Source organism: Ictidomys tridecemlineatus, chromosome 15 (assembly GCF_052094955.1).
Source record: "Ictidomys tridecemlineatus isolate mIctTri1 chromosome 15, mIctTri1.hap1, whole genome shotgun sequence".
NCBI lineage: Eukaryota > Metazoa > Chordata > Mammalia > Rodentia > Sciuridae > Ictidomys > Ictidomys tridecemlineatus.
The window spans coordinates 26,359,167-26,380,701 of NC_135491.1; the positions used below are offsets into that span (position 1 = coordinate 26,359,167).

The 21,535-nt window shown below is 36.7% G+C and overlaps 2 protein-coding genes across 11 annotated transcripts in view; one reads left to right on the top strand and one right to left on the bottom strand.

Moving 5' to 3' along the window:
- Positions 1-42: 42 nt before the first annotated feature.
- Positions 43-20,984, top strand: Orc6 (origin recognition complex subunit 6). Of its 2 annotated transcripts, XM_040279553.2 has the most exons (8): positions 43-483; positions 2,194-2,323; positions 3,660-3,823; positions 4,050-4,139; positions 5,106-5,218; positions 5,683-5,754; positions 6,655-6,799; positions 17,062-20,984. In XM_040279553.2, exons 1-7 carry the CDS (start codon positions 419-421, stop codon positions 6,780-6,782), a joined length of 762 nt encoding a protein of 253 aa, XP_040135487.2. In that variant the 5' UTR covers positions 43-418; the 3' UTR covers positions 6,783-6,799; positions 17,062-20,984. The 2 variants fall into 2 exon arrangements, with proteins under 2 accessions (XP_040135487.2, XP_005318197.2); XM_005318140.4 differs by lacking the exon at positions 17,062-20,984 and having other exon boundaries at positions 44-483; positions 6,655-7,208.
- The window catches only part of Mylk3 (myosin light chain kinase 3), a 57,465-nt gene continuing 47,744 nt past the window's right edge, over positions 11,815-21,535 (bottom strand). For all 9 annotated transcript variants that reach the window (XM_040279548.2, XM_078032247.1, XM_013366476.4 and 6 more), the window contains 4 exons: positions 17,170-17,298; positions 14,963-15,115; positions 13,939-14,071; positions 11,815-12,643 (listed from right to left, as the gene is read on the bottom strand). In XM_040279548.2, the coding sequence (XP_040135482.2) occupies positions 12,584-12,643; positions 13,939-14,071; positions 14,963-15,115; positions 17,170-17,298 (475 nt within the window). In that variant the 3' untranslated portion in view covers positions 11,815-12,583. The remainder of the gene's footprint in view (positions 12,644-13,938; positions 14,072-14,962; positions 15,116-17,169; positions 17,299-21,535) is intronic.

Sequence of the window (21,535 nt, forward strand, 5' to 3'; positions counted from 1 at the left end):
CCCAAGTCTCGCGTGTTTATTGGCCCTTGCCAATTCACGCTAGACTGATGGACTTGGGCGCCAGCCAGTCTCTCCATAGTGTGTGAGAGTGGGCGGTGCGGTGCAGAGCAGCGGGTGTTGCTTAGCGGCAGGCAGGAGACAGCAGGAAGGAAAGGCGGGTTCAACGAGTTTGTTAGGAAGGAAGGAGTAGAAGGAGGGGGAGCCGCCTGCCCACATTCACTGTATCCGCCTCGATCAGCACACTCGTGTTGCACCTGCGCAGAAGAAGGACCAGGATTGGTTTGTGGGGCGTTCTCAACTTGTTCCAACCAATCCAGATGTGCCGGGGGTGGGGTCCTGACTCTCACTGGCTGGCGCTGCGTCTGCGCGCGGGTTTCGTCGTCCACAGCTGTTCGCGCGTGTAGTGCAAGCTAGCGCCATGGAGTCGGGGTTGATTGGGCGCTTAGCCCCGCGCCTGGGCCTCACTAAACCTGAAGTGCTGAGGTGAGTCCGGCCGCTCTCGCCTCGGGAGAGGTCACTGTCTCACGATCCTGAGCCATTAGGTTTGGCCCGCGCCCTTTTACAGGACGGGCGGTGTGGGAATGGAGCGCAGAGGGTGGATGAGACTTAGGCCCTTCTTCAAGAAAAGGTTCACGACCATGGACTTGTATGAAATGATAAAAAGGGTCAGTTGTAGACGTCCTTAGGAACATCCAGCTTTGTGGGATGCATGGGGGTAGGAAAAGGAACGTGTCAGGGAGAAATTCGAGTCATTCTGTAGAATTTTATTGAGGGTTTATTTAACTTAGTGACCCAAACACGGTAGGGACCCTCTGGGGATCACTGTCTGCCAGTGGCAAGAACCATGTAGAACACTGCAGGATAGTGTGCCGGAGCGATTGTAGGGCAAGGCGTGGCCTATCAGCCACCTTAATAATAATTCAGGAAAGGTCCTGGAGGAGGTGCCCTTTGCTCAAAGACGCAATTGATGTGAGGTCCAGACCTGGGAAGATGTGGCAAGAGCAGCTCAAGCAAGCAACTGTTGCAAAATCCCAGAGATCAGAAGGAACATTGCAGGTCCGAGGTTCAAAAACACCTTTGCAGCCAAAGGTTAAGCCCGGGAGGGAGAAGCAAAAGAGCACTCCTTAAAAAAATTTAATTTAGGGACTGTGGCTGTCGCTCTCCGGTAGCGCACTTTCCTGGCATGTGTGACGCACTGGGTTCGATTCTCAGCACCCCATATTAAAAAAAAAAAAGGTCTACCAACAACTAAAAATAAAATAAAATTTTATAGGACTAGGTAATCGTTTAGAACAGCAGTTCTTTTTAAGTGTGGTCCCTGGACCCGCAGCAGCATTATCATTTTGGCAGTCCTTAGAAATACAAATTCTTGAACCACACTCCACACCTACTGACCAAACTGGCCAATGGGACCCAGAATCTGTTGTCATAAGCCCCATGGTGATTGTCCTGTAAAGTTTGAAAGCCACGAATTTAAAGGAAGGGGAAATAAAGGAGGGACCCTGATCCAACCTGCCCACCTCTGATTGTTCATGTTTGTTGCGGTAATGGATGGAGGAAAGAAAGGGTTTTTTTTAATTTGTGTTTTTGTTTTTTGTTTTTTAGAAATAGACTTTTACCTGAAAGCACTTGGAAAATGATGTTGGGAATCAAAGTTTTGCTACTGTCCTTTAAAACTTCCCCTCAGCACAGGATGTGAACTTCATTCTCAACCCCAAATAAACTTGCATAGTAGTTAGGCCCAAGATGAAGTCCATCCAGGTGTATTCATTGTTTACATAAGTGTCAGACAAACTTCTGAAAATAGGGGTTTTTTCTTTAATACCAGTATTTTATTTATTTTTATGTGGTGCTGAAGATCAGTCCCAGCACCTCACACATGCTAGACAAGCTTTGTACCAATGAGCTACAACCCCAGCTCCTTTTTTTGTTTGTTTTTTTTTTGTTTGTTTGTTTGTTTGGTTTTGGTTTTGGTACCAGGATTGAACCTAGGAGTGCTTTACCACTAAACCACATCCCCAGCCCTTTTTGAGACAGGCTCTCAAGTTGCTTAGGTCCTTGCTAAGTTGCTGAAGCTGGCTTTGAACTTGCCCTCCACCTGCCTCAGCCTTCTTAATCACTATGATTACAGGTAGGTGTGTGCCACTACTCCTGGCCTGAAAAAGATTTTTGATTCACATATTGTCCTTATAGAAAAGCAGAGGAGTACTTGAGACTGTCCCAGGTGAAGTGCATTGGTTTATCTGCACATATCACAGAAACCAGTAATGCAGTCATGTGCCTGGACCTTGCTGCTTCCTGGATGAAATGCCCCTTGGACAGGGTAAGTAGGTCCCATCAAATGTCTGAATAACCTAGCACAATACTAGAGCTTAGCTGTTATATTTCACTTTTTGTTAGATTAGACCCAGTTAAAAACTTTTCATGTTTTAGAATTTTGGTTATTATTATATGTTATTCTAGATAAAAACTTTAGACTCATTTTGTCAAGTTGGCAAAAAATATTTTTTGCAATGTTCTCTTTACTCTTTATTTCCCTAACCACCTCTTTATTCATAGAAGCCGAGATCTCCCATGGGGTTGTTAGCTTGATCTCCTAAAGCACATATTTTGAATCTCTGATCCCCATCTCCCACTGTCACAGTGATTAAGAGAAGCAGCTTTGGAGTCGGAAGAGTCAACAATGTTAAGATCAAATCTCCACACCATTCACTAGCTCTGTGAGCCACCAGTCTCTTCAACCATAAAGTAGAGATAAAAATGTTCATTTTACTGGGTGTTATTATTATGATTAAACAATATTACTGTATGTAACACCATTAGCAATATGTGTATCATGGTGGATACAATCATTAAATGGTGTAAATGTTAAAAACAAAGCTGTTTGTAGCTTGGGGTTAGACTCTCTTGAGCCTTGACCTCAAGCTACACTATTCACTTAATAGATTTGTTCACTTTAATGACTTTTGGCTTTGAAAATGCACCTTTATTTCCTGGAGTGCTCTTCTGGCAAGCTCCTATTTGTCTTACATGACCCCACCTTGCTGTTATATTCTTTATATTTATTTTTTACTTGTAGGTGGACATATATCTTTATTTTATTTTATGTGGTGCTGAGGATCGAACCCAGGGATTCCAGTGTGCTAGGCGAGTGATCTAGCTCTAAGCCACAATCCCAGCCCCTGCTGTTATATTCTTTATGAAGCTCTCCTTAATTCTCTCAGAGTTGTTTCCCATAGATATTGATTGTCCTGTTTTTTTCTCTCCTGGTTTCCTTCTCTTCTCCCTTTCCTTCCTCTATTACATGCACCCTCCCCATATCCTTTTCACCACTTTCCTCGTTCTTTTTCCCAATCATTTGTACACTGGGCACCTTTGTTGAAAAACAAGTAACCTTATATTTGTTCCCATGTTGTTGTTGTTGTTTTTAATTATTTGTGCATATGCATAACTACCTTTCTATTTTAAGAGCTTCCTGACTAGGACTAGGTAATCCTTTAGAGCAGCAGTAGTCTGCTTGACAGGATTACTGATTTTCTATTAAATGAAGTTAAACCTTTAATTAGAGTGATTTGCCACAGAATTAATTTTGAAAAGTTTATGCCACTTATGAATTGTTTAAATCATAGAATTTATTATTTGTGTTTTTCCTTTCAAAGCCTTATTTAATTAAACTTTCTGGTTTGAACAAGAAGACGTATCAGAGCTGTCTTAAATCTTTTGAGTGTTTACTGGGCCTGAATTCAAATGTTGGAATAAGAGACCTAGCTGTACAATTTAGCTGTACAGAAGCAGTGAACATGGCTTCAAAGATACTTCAAAGGTATGGGCATAAGGAACCTTAACTGAAAGTGTATGCTGTAGATAAAGCAGAATCATACAGTGATCTATTCGGGTTAACTTTCAGTCTTAAAAAAAAGAACTTAAGATGCTAAATCAAAGAGTGTTTATCTCATGTATTTAAAATACATTGTAAGTTCTGATTTGCATTTTCAGTTCCTTTTGAAATACTATTTCCTAACAATTCTACAAATACACTATTCCTCCAGCTACGAGTCCAGTCTTCCCCAGACACAACAAGTAGATCTTGACTTATCCAGGCCACTTTTCACCACTGCTGCACTACTTACAGCATGCAAGTAAGTGTTCCTATTAACATTCAGAAAAGCTTTCAAATTTATAAGTGGGTTTTTTATTCACAAAGAATACTTCTAACTTTGGTTGATTTTAACTCAGAACATATTTTCCCCTATAAATAACACTAGGAATATTGGCTAAGTGATCACATTCTCAGTTATCCCATAATGTAGCTGACAATTTGGAACTAGGGCTTCCAGAAGCTCATTTGCCAAGTGGCAGCCATATATGTAAGATGGGTATTCTAATTTCAGAGTCTGCTTTTTATAAGTGATGAAATCTGTCAAAACAGTGGTCATGTGTGATTTTCTAGCCATTTTTTTTTAATGTTAACTGTTCTTTAATTCATCTTAAAATTATGGGTTATCTATGTATATATCAAGTTGTTACCTAATTGTCACTAAATTCCATGTGCATTTTAATTCTATTCATCTAATAAACAAAGAACTTAAAAAGACAAATTTACATGGTGCTAGCTAATGACATGTTTAGAATAAAGGAAAAAAAAACTGTGAACAGTTGGTTTTTTAAATAAAGCATAGGCAAAAAGAAATAAATTTATAATCTAGGGCTGGGATTGTGACTTGCCTAGCATGTGTGAAGCACTGGGGTTGTGGCTTGGTGGTAAAGTGCTTGCCTAGCATGTGTAAGGCACTGGGTTCTATCCTCAGCACCACATAAAAATAAATTAAAAAGGGGACCTGAGGTTCTGGTTCAAGTGATAGAGTGCTCGCCTACCTGTGAGGTACTGGGCTCGATCCTCAGCACCACATAATAAAATAAAATAAAGATAGATAGATAAATAAATAAATAAATAAGGTCTATAGACAACTAAAAAATTTGTTTTTAAATAAAGGTATTGTGTCCACCTACAACTAAAAATTAATGTTTAAAAAATTATAATCTGGTTGGTCAAAGAAGAAAGCTGTGCTGGTCCTGACGTAAGCATTTATGAAATTCTTTCATAGGATTCTAAAGTTAAAAGTGGATAAAAACAAAATGGCAGCCACATCTGGAGTAAAAAGAGCCATATTTGATCGACTATGTAAACAATTAGAGAAGATTGGGCAGCAAATTGACAGTGAGTATTCTGTAATTCAAGAATCTATCATTTGAAAATGTGGACTTGCTGGTAAAAGTAAGATATTTTTAAACTTGTAAACTGGCTATTTTCTAAATTCTGTACTTAATATGGGCCAGATAATGTCTTTAGTGAGAAACTGATTTTTGTATTTTTCAAGTAAAACCAAAAAAAACCTATGATTCCATGAATTTATACCTGGAAAATTGATTCTTTTTTAACATGCTCTAATGTAAAATACCATCTGCCATATACATAAGCTAGGATACAAGTGGTTCTCAAATCTCATAAGAGGAACAGCAAGAAAAGAAAAGGGCAAGATCACTTGCCTTCACCTTATCCTGCTATTTTTTTTTTTTCATCGAAGTATCTAATTTTTATTTGTGATTCAAAATTCATCCAAATACTAAAATTGAAAATAGGAGGAAAAGTAACCTCAATAACACTTTTTTCTTTCCTTATAGATAGAGAACCTGGATATTTATCTAGTCCACCCCAGAAGAAAAAGAAAACAGTGGTTGAACCACCAGTGAAGGGTAAGGCTTACTAACACCATAATGACATTGAAATTAATGCAGTGTGATTAAGGCAGACTGCAGTCCTGTGCTGCTGTAGCAGCTCCCCTGACAAAGAGTATAAATCCTGACCATTAATCATTTGACACGACCAGTTTTCCAAGCAATCAGTGGAAGTAACAGAAACATTATGTAATTAAGAATGTGTCTGAGGCCAAACTGCCCAGGTTCAAATCCTGCTTTCCTACTCTTAAGAGCTTTTGACAAATTTAGCAGTTTTTTGAACAAAGAACCTCATGAATTGGACAACAGTCAAATCTGAAAGAAGTTCAGAGGGTTGCAAAAAGCAGTATGAACAGCAAGATTTTATAGACTGAACCTGGAAGTAGAGAAATCACCTAATTGGCTATGGCTAAGCATTTTTCTCTTTGAGCATGATCAGATGGGATGTCCCTAGCTGGGTTTTGAGGCTTTTTTTTTTTTTTTAAATCTTCTTAGCTTTAAAAAGGTAAGTTCTAGTTTGCTTACATAGAAAATCCAGCTACCTCATATTTGTTTTAACACTACCTACAAGCTGGGTGATATTTTAAAAAGTCACATAATTTCTGTGAATCTCAATTTCCTAATCCTTAAAATGTGATTAATATTAGAACTCACTTCATAGGATTGTGATAAGGGTTAAATGAGATACTGTTTAAAGTGCTCAGTTCAGTGCCTATTAAACACAAACAGTGATAAATGTTTACTATTAGATGTCTTGGGATGCTTGGAGTAGATGTAGAAAAAAAACGATATGCCATTTCTGTATTTTATTACCTTGATTAATTGAAATAAATACTTTAAACAAATTTGCTTTTTTTTTTCTATTTCATTTGTAAACATAGGAATTTTAAAGCTAGTTTTTAACCTTTTTTCTCACAGAAATAGAAAAAGTAGTAGAGATCCCACATACATCTCAGAAAGATGAAGATCTGACACAGGACTATGAAGAATGGAAAAGGAAAATTTTAGAAAATGCTACCAAAGCTCAAAAGACTACAGCAAAGTGATTGCAGTTTCCAGACTGGTATGTGCTGCAAACCTATGGTACGCTGCCACTTCCAGGAAGATTTTAGGACTTTGGGATTTTGTTTGAACTTTTATAACAATACCCTATTGCCTTCATAGTAAAGAAGCCAGCACTAGGGCTAATTTCTGTTCTGGGCTATGGGCTGGCCCCTGCCTTGACAATATTAAATCAACTACAGTGCTTCAGCTCTCCACAGGTCTCCACTCTCCCACAAGATGTAATAGAAACCACTTTGCTTTTCGATTGTGTTTTAAGCTAAAGGCAGTTTCCATTTCTATCTGGAATATAAATTTCAGGTTGAATGGAATCTTACCAATCCTACTTAAGTTGTTGTGTATGTTTTTTGGTTTGACTAAATATATTGTACAGCCTATATTAATAAATGTTATTTTTATATACACCCAGATTGCAGTTGTCACCAGTTTGGAAGAATCTTTGTTAGGCCAGAATCTGTCTATTATTGCAGGGGGAGAGAACAAGTTCCTGTTCGCTGAGCCTTATTGCTCACCAACACCCAAGCTCAAGTCCCACTCGGCCAGTCATAATCAAGCAATATACCAAGGTTTATTTTCCTTAAACCATCTTGTCCTATTGTCCCAGGTATGGAATACCTATAAAAACTTAAACTGAAAAACATGTACCACTTATAATAACTTTGAAATAATATTTGAATATTATGCTCATAGAATTAAAAACTTGGGACTTAACGGGTTAAAATCTACACACTTCAAAATGTAACCTTCATAAACAGTACTTAATTTTAAATTATGGAAAGGTCTATTATAGAGGTTAGGAAGTTGCTTGGCATCATGCCACACATGATTTTAAATAAAATTAAAAATATATGATCTAATTCAATATTTCCATGATGGTATGAATTTCCATGATGATATAATTGCATTCAGTTTTAAAATCTATTCACATTGGCCTCAGAAATAATATTTGCTTTTTGTCTGCTACAAGTGGAATGATTCAGGGTGTATTTTTTTCTCTCCCACCTTTTTTAATTCTAGAAATTTATCAAACTAAAGCTAAAGGAATACCATAGTCATATTACCCCAACAAAGGCATATTTGGCAAACCCCATGGTATTGGGAAATGAACATGAGCTTTAGAACCACACACACTTGGATTTAAATTCTGGCCAGGAGTGATGGTACATGCCAGTAATCCAACAGCTTGGGGGAACATAAGTTCCATAATTTTTAAAATGAAAATTTAAGTGATTTAGTCAGGAAGATTGCAGGTTTGTAGCTATCCTCAACAACTTAGCAAGGCTATAAGCAACCTAGTGAGACCCTGTCTCAAAAGAAGGTGAAGATGTGGCTCAGTGGTTAAGCGATCCTTAGTTCAATTCATGGTACAAAAAATTAAAATAAATGAATTCTGTCTCTGCCACTTCTCTCCTAAGAGTTCAACACTTTAATAAGCCTGTTTAATGCTTATAAAATACATGACATATAGGAGGTATCCACTAAGTAGTAGCTTTTGTTATTAATTTTAATATGGATAAGGGGATCATCCCTATTTATTTTAAAAGCTTACATAATTTGTTTTTATTTGGTGCCAATATTTAGATTTCTAGCTTTGAACCAAAAGCAATGTATTCACAGGGTCACATGCTAGGCAAACGCTTTACTACTGAGCTATATCCCCAGTCCTCCCTTTTTTAAGTGTACTGTTCAGCAGGGTGTCTTGATCCAAATGCCCTTTTAGGGCAGGAGTCCATTATTTTGCAACCAATCTCCAGAATTTTTTTCATCTTACAAAATTGCCAATTAAACAATTCCCCATTCTTCCCTCTCCCAGTCCTCAGACACATTCTTTTTGTCTCTGAATTTGATTAGGTACTTCATATAAGGTATTTCTTTGAGATTGATTTATTTTACTTAGCATAATGTCTTTAAGATTCATCCATATTGTAGCATGTCAGAATATCCTTCCTTTTCAAGGTTGAATAGTTAGTCCATTTACTTTTTCCCCATCTATTCATGAATCAATGAGATGCATGTGTTGCTTCCTCTTGGTGGTTATGACTAATGCTTCTGTGAACATGGATTTGTAAATACTTCTTGGCAATACTGGTTTCAGTTCTTCTGGCTATGTACCCAGAAGTGGTGTTATTGAAACATGGTTATTCTATTTTTAAATTTTTGAGGAGCCATCATATTGTCCATTTTACATTTCCATCATTAGTTCCCATCAGTAGTCCCTACATGCTCACCAATGCCGATTATTTTTGTTTTATTTTCCTGTGTTGGTTTTGGTTTTAGGTTTTTTTCATAGTTTCCTTCTTAGTAGATGTGAGGTGTTATCTCATTGTGATTTTAATTTGCATTTCCTAATGATTATGTGAAGCATGTTTTCATGTGTTTAGTAACTCTTCATATTTTCTTTGTAGAAATGTCTATTCAAGTCCTTTGCCCTTTTTTCAGTAGGGTTGTTTAGTTTTTGTTGTTGGGTTGTAGTTCGTTATGTATTATAGATACTAACCTTTATATATTGGGGAAATTGGAAAATGTTTTATCTTGTTCCTTAGATTGTCTTTTCACTCTGTTATCTCTCTCATGCAGTTTTTAATTTTGATATAATCTACTTGGTCTATTTTTACTTTTGTTGCCTGTGCATTTTGCTCATGTTCCAAAGAAATCATTGCCAAATCCAATGTTATGAAGTTTTTCCCATTTTCTTCTAAGAGTTTTATAGTTTTGACTCTTACTATTAGATATTTCATTCATTTTGAGTTTATTAGCACATTTACTTTGAAATTACACTATTAAGATGAGATTCTGGTAAATCTGAAATTTCTGAGCCTTATTTATGTATGAGAATAAATTTTCTTTAAAGGCAGGTATTAGTAATTATTTTGATTATTTAGAATGTAGCAGGGGGAGTGGGGAATTGCTGAAAGCAGTCTTGGTCCAAATGCCCTTTTAGGGCAAGAGTCCTTTTTACAATTTTCCAATACATTCACACCCCAGTGATGGAAGATTACACCCCAGTAATGGAAGATTACTAATTAGTAAATCCATCTCTTTCAGTACTGTTTTTGTATAAAAAACTTTTGGAGGCTCAGCTCTATCAAATGTGAAACTTACAATTAAATTCCCTCAATGACTCTGAATTATCTTTTTACTTGTATTCAAATAAAAGTCCAAACAAAGTCCATACTTAATATTAGGTTGCTAATTTTTAGTTGTAAAAGCAATACATACATGTTCATTGCTTAAAAAAGGAAAAATTCAAATGATTCAGAAAGTTATAAAGTAAAAAGTAGAATACCCCTTCCCACTCATCCGCTTTTTGGACCATATTGTGAAGTTTTTTGCATATCCTTGAATTTTTAATGCACATATAAGCATATGTCTCTTCAAATGGGTTGATGCCATACATATGTTCTATAATTTAATAAAAATTACATATACATATATGTATATATATATATAATTTTTTTAACTGTAGGTAGAATCAATACCTTTATTTTATTTATTTGTACATGGTGCTGAGGATTGAACCCAGGGCCTCACACATGTTAGGCGAGTGCTCTACCACTGAGCCACACCCCCATCCCATGTTCTATAATTTTTTAAATGAGAAGATGACTTTTAGTAGATCTAGATCTATCTTTAATAGCTGCGAATTATTCTATATGATTATGGCAAAATTTATTTAACTAAACTCAAACTTTCATTGAGTCATTAGCAACAGTGCTATAGTAAAAAAAAAAATTGTATAAACGTCTGCATATTTGTTCAAGTACTAAGAGATAAATTTCCAAAAATAGAATTGCTACATAAAGTGTGGGTAAAGGTGGAGAAATGACATTTTTCCCACACCCTTACAAACTTTTCACCAGCCTTATAAATGAATAAGGTAGACCCTGATACCTTTTAGTTTCTCTGCCCAAGAATTTCCAGTGACTATTTATCAAATGATTAAAGTCCCATTAGAAATAGTTGATACTAGCACTGTTCTAATCTAAAATATTTTGAGGTAAGTACACACCAGCAAGTAGAGAACTAAAAATATCCATAAATTCAAGCTTCATAAAAGCTCCTTTTTTAATATTTATTTTTTAGTTATAGGTAGACACAATATTTTATTTTACGTGGTGCTGAGGATCGAACCCAGTCCCTCATGCATGGACAAGTGCACCACAGCTGAGCCACAACCACAGCCCTCATAAAAGCTCCTTTGAGTTTCAAATTGGGGGCTAAATGTCATATTACCTCTTATACTTGTGTGGATTCATATTATTTCCCAAGGATCACATGCCCTAGAGATAAGAACTGTTATACAAAGGGAAACTACAAAATATTCTAATTCCTTCTTATAGGCTGCCCTCAGAAAACTTTTTCCAGAAAAAAACTGATACTTAAAAAATAAAACATTTTACCAAATTGCTAGTATTGTCTCAGATAGTTTCTGATGTTTACTTATTAATTGGCCAAGTTGGAGCAGGCCTAGAGGTGCTGACACTGAAAATCTGACCTTCCCTAAGAGGGTTAGCTTCCCAGAGGAAAGGTACAACTTGAGAACTGCAGCATCAGGATAACCTCTCCATCTTTTGCTTCCTTCTCTATACCAAGAAAATTCTTTATTCTGGGCAGGGAGAATCCTGGAAAGGCTATGAAACTGCTGCATGTCTGATTAAAAATGAAAAATCACTACACCAACTAAACTTGAAGGTATTGATAACTTGAGAAGGTATTGGGAATAGCACAAGAATCAAAACCAAAGAAATTAAAAAGAATGTTTCAAATAATAAAGTGTTCCTTTTAATCGCTATAAGTTGGGAAATTGTTAAAATATACACAGTTAGAAGTTAGTAAATATATTGCTTGCTACATTGAGAATAGTGTTATTTCAGTGAATGGATGATTTCATAAATGCTTACAATAGTGTTTAAAAATGCCCCTACATTTTTTGTCTGTTTAAAGTAAGTATGAAGTGAAATGTCTTTCTGCCCTTTTCACATGAATTGTCTGTTTAAAGAATGACAACACTGAAAGTAGTATTTCCTTACTACAGCAGTAAGAGAGCAGTTTTCCTTTATTGCTTCATAATGTAACATTCCTGTGTTTCTCTCAGCTGAACATCATTATACTATATTTTGTAGATCAGCTTCCAGGCTTACAAAACCAGAGATTCATACCCAAGAAAAGGGAGTCAGGACGGGACAAAATTAGAAAAGAATGAAGGTATGTAGAGCTTAAAAAACACATTCCAAATTATCAGATTTAGCTGTAACAGTTGATATATTTCAAGATTGCAAATGATTCTCAAAGAGAGCATAAATTAAAACAAATTTGAGGATTACTGTCTTAAGCCCACATAGTTTGACACTAGAGCAGGAAGTTCAAGATAGATCAAACTTCTAGGAATTCTTGTTTTGGCATTCTTTGAAGAGATAATAATAATATATCTTTGTGTCTATTGAGTTCTTTAATCACATTAAGTTTAGAATTTAATTTGATTCTATGCAAAGTAGGACCTTTCCTACCTACCTAAGCATGCCTACTCTTATTGTCAAAAGGAGGAATACTTGAAAAGTAAACACAGCATTTCAAACTTAGTGATCTTACAAGGCAGAAACAAAGCTCCTAAGATATTTTCTTTTTAGCCACTTTTGTCCATAAGGCAATAGCCAGAACTTTTTTTTACAAAATAAGAGGAATCAATAATAGTAGAAGGTCAGATTACTTAAAATCTTGAGTCATCTCTTCACATCACCACTGGCCTCAATAATTTCTGGGCCCACTGGAGCAGCAGAGTTGAAGATTAGGGACAAGTTGGAAATTTCCTTAACCTGTTCGCAGCAGCCACCACGTAGAAATGTTTCTTGAGGGAAGAAGTTAAAAAAATAAAAAGAGAAAGCATATTTTTAGACCAATGGCTTTAAGAAGATATAATGACTTAAACAAATCTACTACTTGGGTTTGTTCAGAACAAATTTCTAGAATAATTATAGTCAAATAGTTATATTTAAATGGCATGTTTCAAGTAAGTATGAAGTGAGATGTCTTTCTGCCCTTTTCACATGAAAAGGGGAGCACCCTAGAGCAGTGTTTTTCAAACTGAATCACAACTCACCAGTAGATTGTGTAATCAAATTCACGGGTTGTGGGGCTGGGATTGTAGCTCAGTTGGTAGAGCATTTGCCTAGCATGTGTGAGGCACTGGGTTTGATCCTCAGCACCACATAAGAATAAATAAATAAGATGAAGGTATTGTGTCTGTCTACAACTAAAAAACATTAAAAAAAAAGTTCATGGATTGTGAACAGTTTTTTTCCTTATGAAACCAAATGACAACCAAAAATATAAGCATGTGTCACACTGTTACAGTAAATGAAATAATATTTTGCTTCATCTGTGTCTACATGTGCTGGATCCCTAGATAAAGATTTGGGATTTATTTTGTTTTATTATATTTGTGCTGGGGATCAAACTAGGGCTTTGCACATACTAAGCAACCATCCTACTAATGAGCCCTGCTTTAGTTTTTTTGCAAGGATCTGAGTCCGTACCAAAATGTTAGAAAGCTACTTGTTTTTAAGATATATTCTATGTCTATGGTATGAATGAGTTCTGTTATAAACAAATTATAAAGTTTTTAAAATTTAAATAGGACTTTCTCAACCCCCATTTCAGTAGCTTGAAAAGTAGGCCTCAAGCTACAACCAGTTAGTTCAGGAGCTTCACTACTATTACCACTGAGAACCTATGCTCAACTTCATTCTGCCATTTCAAGTGTCCATATAACTACAAACTAAAAGTCACATTTATTCCAGTTAGTTTTGGTGTGTAGTTTTGTCTTGTTTTGGTGCCGAGGATCAATCCTCAGTGCTTTACCACTGAGCTATATCCCCAGTCCTAAGTTGCTGAGGTCTTACCAAGTTGCCAAGGCTGGCCTCAAACTTGTGATCCTCTTGCCTTGCCTCCCAAATCCTTGGGACTCCAGGCATGCACCACTGCACCCAGTTAGTGTGTGGTATATTTTAATCAAGTAATGGCTTTTGATATGAATAGATTTTTTCCCCTAAATTATTCAAAATCAAAATGTAAGTAAAAACTTAGCTAAAACTCTTACAAAGTACAGAAGATAAATGTTGCCTTTACTGAAAGAAAAAATACCTTCCATTTTCTCTGGGCCATGTATTTCTGCAGCAATAGTTGGGATTTGAGACGAACTTTGGATTTTGAGGCTTTGGCGGGCAAATTATTCAACCATTCATGTTTCAGGCATTGTGTGGCACTCATTCTGCAGCTGTGAAATCAAATAGGAGTCAAAACTTTTAGTTGAGGTTACCCTTTTTAGTTGTCCAAAACTTCCATTGGATGGAAGCCTGAGTCAGTGGAACAAATTAATGATTCAGACAGATTCGTGCCATATACCAAAAAGGGAACTCCTTGTTATCTAAAATTTTGCTCCTTAAAATTGCCAGTAAGTTGCCATCAGAATGTTCCCTGACCTCTACAGAAGTGATTAATTTCCACCACCCAGAGAGGGCTAGGAAACAGACATTAGAAGGCCATCTGTACCTCAAATTGCTCTTAATAGGTGAAAGAACCTGACACTTAAAGGAAGTTTATTTTTCCTTCCAGAGGATAATGTCAAGTGATTCTTTTGAATTAGAATTATTTTTATTCTCTCATAACCTTTCACCATCAGGAAAAAAACTGAAGATCACAGAACAATAAGCTGCCTTAGAGACCAGATTCTTGAGCCTTACTCCTGGGTCACTAATACTTTTGGTTATTTTCAGTTACTATTTTGTCTGAGTATCAAAAAACACAATGGTTCAACCCATGACTTTAATAAGAGCTGAAGAAGTCAGCGTAGGTTTCCATCACTAAGAAATTAGATATTCAGACCTTTATTCTGGAGAATGATGATTTTTTTTCTTGACTTTTTTTTTTTAGTTATAACTTGAAAATGTGACCCATTTGTAAATAATGCATTTTTATAAAACTCTCCTAGAGCTTATGCTTCTAGTTGTTTTAAAATTGATTTCTTTTGTCCCTTCCTCTGTTCCCTTTATTGTTCTGAAGAAATACAGACTAAGAAATCCTAAAGAAAGAAAGGACTCAACAAGCCAGAACAGCACCCAGATTAGGGTAATCATCAGAATGGTCCATGACAAGCAGTAAAGGGTACCTCTTCTCTTTGACAAGTAGCCGGGAAACAAAGTCCTTGGCCTCCTCTGACAGCCCTTCAAAGGTGTCAGCATCGAAATCCCAGCTACAGTTCACAATAAAATTCATGGTTTCTGCATCTGTTTCCCCTAGAAATGGGGACAAACCACTGAGTCTATAGAGGAGAGAAAGAACCATCAGTTTATGGAAGCCACATTTGCTGACACTTCAAAAGAATAGAGAAGAAACATGAGGGTCAAGCAGACCTAACCAGAATCAAAAGAAAAATACTCCTATTATTTCTTCATAGGATACAGTTCAGCGTGTTTGTTAAGAGAAGGAGACAGAAGGTTTAAAACTTTAGAGGTAGGAATGGTATTTGGAATAAGTTCCCTATCATTCTCACCTCTTGTCAACTCAGTACGTCCAGAATATAATAATTTTTAAAATTTTTTTATTCTAATTTGTTATATATGAAAGCAGAATGTATTACAATTCACGTCACACATATAGACACAATTTTTCATATCTCTGATTGTATACATAGTATATTCACACCATTCGTGTCTTCATACATATACTTAGGGTAATGATCTCCATCTCATTCCACCATCTTTTTTACCCTTTTGCCCTTTCTAGTGTTCATCTAATCTTCCCATACACTCACTCCCAACCCCACTATGAATCAGCCTCCTTATATCAGAGAAAACATTTGGCATGTGGTTTTTTGGAATTGGCTAATTTAACTTAGCATTATATTCTCCAACTCCATCCATTTACCTTCAAATGACATGATTTTATTCTCTTTTATTGCTGAATAATATTCCAATGTGTATATACACCACATTTTCTGTATCCATTCATCTAGGTTGGTTCCACAGTTTAGCTATTGTGAATTGTGCTGCAGTAAACATTGATGTGGCTGTGTCCCTGCAGTATGCTGTTTTTAAGACCTTTGGGTATAGACCAAGGAGTGGGATAGCTGGGTCAAAAGGTGGTTCCATTCCCAGTTTTCTAAGGAATCCCCATATTGCTTTCCATACTGGCTACAGAATACATTAATTTAATTTAAAAATAGTTTTCCATGTCTCTTCAACAAGCAGGGTCATTCAGATACTACCCTCACCTTGAGCCAAAGGGAAATTGGCTTTGTTAGGCTTCTGCTAAATTCAGGACTGAGTGACAGGGCAACCTAAGTGTCTGACTCTAAAATTCCCCAGCCTGATGCAGCAGACACAAAGTGCAGGGATGTAGGTAGCAGTAACACAGTAATGATGAGAATAAGAAGTAAAACACAACTTTTGCCTCTAAAAAAAATAGCAAAGGGGAGTCCACAGTTGTAGAGAAGAAACAAGGAGACAGAGTCAGAAGTGACAAAGTAGGATGACACAATAGTGTCCAACCTGCCCATCCCCTTGCCTTAGCCTCTGATACATTCCAGCCTCCGCTGACAAAGTACCCGCATTTCTTTTCTGAAGCTTTTCCAATTAAATCTTGCTTTACTAACCAGGAAATTAATTCTACCCTCACCTACATACCTGGGATCAACCCGCAAACAAGAACAAATAAAAATTGGTATATAAATAACTCAGTAAGTACTCCACAATGATTCCAGAGTTCCCTGATAGAATTAAATTTCAATTGCCTGAAGATGGGCCTTACCGCATTGGTTATTTTCAATTATTATTTTATGTCTTGAGTCTCAAAAACTCAGTGGCTCAACCCATGACTATCAACCCATGACTATTAATCCATGACGTTGATAGAGTGCTAAATCCTAAGTAAGCCTTCATTATGAAGAAATGAGGTATTCAGACTTTTATTTTGGGGAATGACAACTTTATATCTTAACTTTTTTCCCCCATATTAGCCTATTATAATTGGTAACTTTTGGGGCTGGGGCTCAGCAGTAGAGCACTCGTCTAGCACGTGTGAGGCACTGGGTTTGATCCTCAGCACCACATAAAAATAAATGAATAAAATAAAGATATTGTGTCCAACTACAACTAAAAAAAAAAAGAAATAGGATCCATTAGTAAATATGGTTAACTGGCTTGATTCACTCTCTTAACTGGCTATCTTCCCATCTCTCTACCCTACTCTTGTATTTGTGTTTCCTAGGAACACTTCCCAAATAAACTACTTGTGTTCAAGTTTTTGCTGCTCCAAAGGATACCCAGAGTAAAACAAGTGGTCTCCAGCCCCACCTCAGAGCCCCTAAGCACTCACAGCATGTAGGTGATGACTCCCACACTCCACATGTCCGTGGGGAATGAAACAAACTCATAGTTGACAACTTCTGGGGCCAGGAACTCAGGAGTACCAAAATTCACCTTCAGCTTTTCCCGAGGCTTGTACCTGAGAATGAAGAGAAACGTGGAAGAAGATGTGAATACTGGGACTAATTCCTGGTGGGAGGAAACATTGTTTGACCCTCTGTCCAGCATATTGCCTGGACCTCACACACCATACATGTGGCTTACAGAAAACCACATCCTTTTCTAGGCATTTACAGCCAAAAAGGAGAGAATATCAATACATCTTATTGGGCTATTCAGCTATACGAGTGAGTACAAATGGGGTAGAAGATGTTGGGAAGGGACTGCTCTGTCAATGTGCACAAAGTGACTTGAGGGATGATGGTAAGAATTAGAAAAAGAAAGAAGCTAGGCATGGTGGTGCACGCCTGTAATCCCAACAGCTCAGAAAGCTGAGGCAGGAGGATTCCAAGTTCAAAGTCAGCTTCACCATCTTAGACCTTCCTTGTCTCAAAATATAAAAAGGGAGGGGGATATGCCTCAGTGGTTAAGTGCCCCTGCGTTCAATCTCTAGTACCAAAAAAAAAAAAGGAGAAGAAGAAAAGATTTTGTTACTTATCATTAGGGAATGTAAATCAAAACAACAAAGTGATACCACTTTACTGAACCCCCATAAGTATGTATACCTCATAGAAGGTAGAAAGGAAGGAAGGGAATTTCAACTAGATTGTAGAAGTACTAGAAAATTTATGTTGGGAATGTAAAACAGGGCAGCCCTATGGAAAATAGGAAGGGAGTTACCCAAAAAGTTAAAAAATAGAATTACCATGTGATGTAGCAATTCCACTTCTGGGTAAGTAGATCTGCAATAATTGAAAGTAGGGTTTCCAAAAGTATGTATATACCCATGTTCATAGTAGCATTACTTACAATAGCAAAAAGGTAGAAGCCACCCAAGTGATCATTGGCAGATGACTGAATAAAGAAAACAGAATATTATTCTGCCTTAAAAAGGAAGAAAATTCTGGGCTGGGGATGTGGCTCAAGCGGTAATGCGCTCGCCTGGCATGCACGGGGCACTGGGTTTGATCCTCAGCACCCATAAAAATAAAATAAAGATGTGTGTCCACCGAAAACTGAAAAATAAATATTAAAAAAAATTTCTCTCTTTCAAAAAAAAAAAAAAAAGAAATTTCTGATACAGGCTTCAACATGGATGAATGTAAAGACATGCTAAGTGAAATAAACTAGTCATAAATACCATGTGATTCCACTGATGGGAGGTAACTAGAGCAGTCAAATTTATAGGAACAAAAAATAAAATAGTGGTTACCAAGGGTTGGAGGCAGGGGAAAAATGGGAATGGATATAGAGTTTCAGTTTTAAAAGATGAGAGAGTTCTAGAGGCTGAATGCACAATAATGCACTACTACAGTTGTACTACTATACACTTAAAATTAAGATGGTAATTTTTTCAATTATCTTATCCTAAATGGCAAAAATTGTATATTTACTTATGATATATAGCATGGTGGTTTTGGTGTATGTATAGCTTTTGAAATAGCTAAATCAAGCTAATTAACATGTACCTCACTTATTTTTATGTGGTGAGAACACTTAGAATCTATTTTCTTAGCAATTTCAAATACACAACATATGTTATTAATTCTAGTCACCATGTTGTTCTATGAATCTCTTTAGCTTATTTTTCTTCTCCCAAATTTTGTTATCTTTTTTTCCCCCCTGTACGGGGGATTGAACTCCTGCACTCAACCATTGAGCCACATCCCCAGCCCTATTTTGTACTTTATTTAGAGACAGATCTCACAGAGTTGCTTGCTTTTGCTGAGGCTGGCTTTAAACTCACAATCATCCTGTCTTTAGTCTCCTGAGCTGCTGGGATTATAGGCATAAGCCTCCATGCCCAGCTGAAATTTTGTATTCTTTATCCAATATCTCCCCAATGCCACTAACTCTCCCCCTAGTAACCACCATTCTATTCTGCTTCTATAATATCATCCTTTTTAGAGTCCACATATTAGTGAGCTTATGCTATATTTGTTTTTCTATGCCTGACTTATTTTACTTAATATAATGTCCTCCAGGTTCATATATTTTCAAATAATACTTCCTTTTTTTAAGGTGAAATAGTATTTTATTTCATATATATTCTACATTTCCTTTATTCACTCATCCAATTATGGACATTGGGTGGTAAATTTTATATTATGTGAGTTTTTAAAATCATGATTCCCAAAACAAAGAATTAGAAGATGTTATGGGCAAGAAGTTAAAGCAAAGCTCGAAAGAGAGTTGATGGCTGAGTGGAAGAGGGTGGCAAACTGTGCTTTTTAGAATCATTCTAAGAGGAAAAGAAAATCTCTAGTTAAAATTTAGTGGGTACTTTCTGTCATGTACTGTGCTAAAATTTTTACATACCAATATTTTACCTTTCATTTCACAATAGCCCTATGAAATAGGTAAGGTAAGGTTATTGTCTTCATCTTATAAATGAGTCAATTAAGAATAAAATGAATCAAATAATTATTCTGCCAAAATACCCTGTTTCCTTCAAACCACTTTCTAAAGAATCTTCTCTTCCAATTTACTGGGATCCAGGTAAATACAGACCTAGGGCCAATACAACCTTCATTCATCCAGGGAAAGAACAACAAGGGGGTTGATGGGATTTCCACCAAGAAGCTGAGAGAGCATGTAAACCCTCCTCTGGCAATCCAATCTTCCCCTGTGCTAGCAACTAGAAAAATGAGAGGACCAGCCTTCCTCTCAAGAAGAGAAGGCCTATTCTCTCAACCCCTAGAACTCACCTTCCCAGATGGCATTATCATTCCCAATGCCTCATTGTGTCCCTTTCACTAAAAGTATAATATATTCATTGACTCCTCCCCTTAATGTTGGGGTTGGCCATATGAGTTCCACCCAACAGAATATGGGTGGAAGTGACATTGGACCAATTCTTATCTAGGCCGTGAGAGCTTGTCCTCTTGCTCCTCTACCATTATTAACATGAGAAGTGAATGAAATACACATGGAGCTGATGCGACCTCACTGATCACATCTTGGATCTAAGCTCAGCCTAGATCAACTGACTCTCAGCCAGTGGTGTGGAGATAAATGTTTAACAATTAGCTATTAGTTTATACACACACACACACAAAAGCCCTGATTTGTAGCATTTGCCAATTATTGGGGTGTAAATACTAATTTCCCATGGCTGATTTCAAGGTACTATGATAAAGTCAATAATTGAAGACTTGGGAAGAGCTGCTTAATTGCTCACCATTCTGGAGTATTTCTACCATACTGCTATAAGAGACATAAATAACCTCAGGAGCATAGACTGTAGTAAAACAATTAGGATGTTTTTAGTACATGATATCTTAGTTTTTAATGTAATTTCTTTAATTATAAAGAAATTTATAGTTTTAGTTTTAATAATAGCTGTGTTTAACAGCTGAATTACAAAATTCCAACTAGTACAATAGGTTTCAACTGAGTTAGGTTTAGTATACCATTACCTGAGGTAACTCACAAATGTGTATATGAGAATACATCATCAGGGGATGTGGAGAATAAGAAAAATAGTAGAATGAAACAGACATTATTATTGTATATATGTATGTGACTATATGACCAATGTGATTCTATAATATGTATACTCGGAAAAATGAGAAATTATATCCTATCTATGTATGATACATCAAAGTATATAAGTGCATTCTACTGTCATGTATATAACTAATTAAAACAAATTTTAAAAAAGAATACATCGTTGTTGTCTTAAGAATACATCATTGTTCTCTGGCTATTCAGAGAAGACTTCCCTGACTCCAGAGGTGGTTGCTTCTTACTCTCAGTTCACAGGGTTTTGGGGTGGTTTGTAATACAGCAGTATTGTGACAAGAGTTAATCTATGCATTCACCCCAAAACTGTGTCAAAATATCCAACAAAACCCTCCCTCCAGATTCCTCTATGACCATAGTCTGATATAGGAAGTCTCATAGCACTTGGAGTAAACACCCCCTTGCCCTGCTCAGGACCTGATAAAAATGATTTTGTGTTCTAATTCCAATTTGAACCCTGGTCTGGGAGCTGGGAGACTTCCAACATGCTGGAGATCCAGCTTAAACAAGATATCTCCCATCCTGTTCTCATCCTTTACCCTTAACAAGTCATTACTTAGATCCACTGATGGCTTCATTGTCCAGCTTGGGTTACCCTGGTTTCCTCTTTCTGAATGCTGGGGCCTCTGAAGATTTCTGTATACCTCTACTCTGCCAGGGACTGTAAATCTAAGCATCTTTCAAATCCCCAT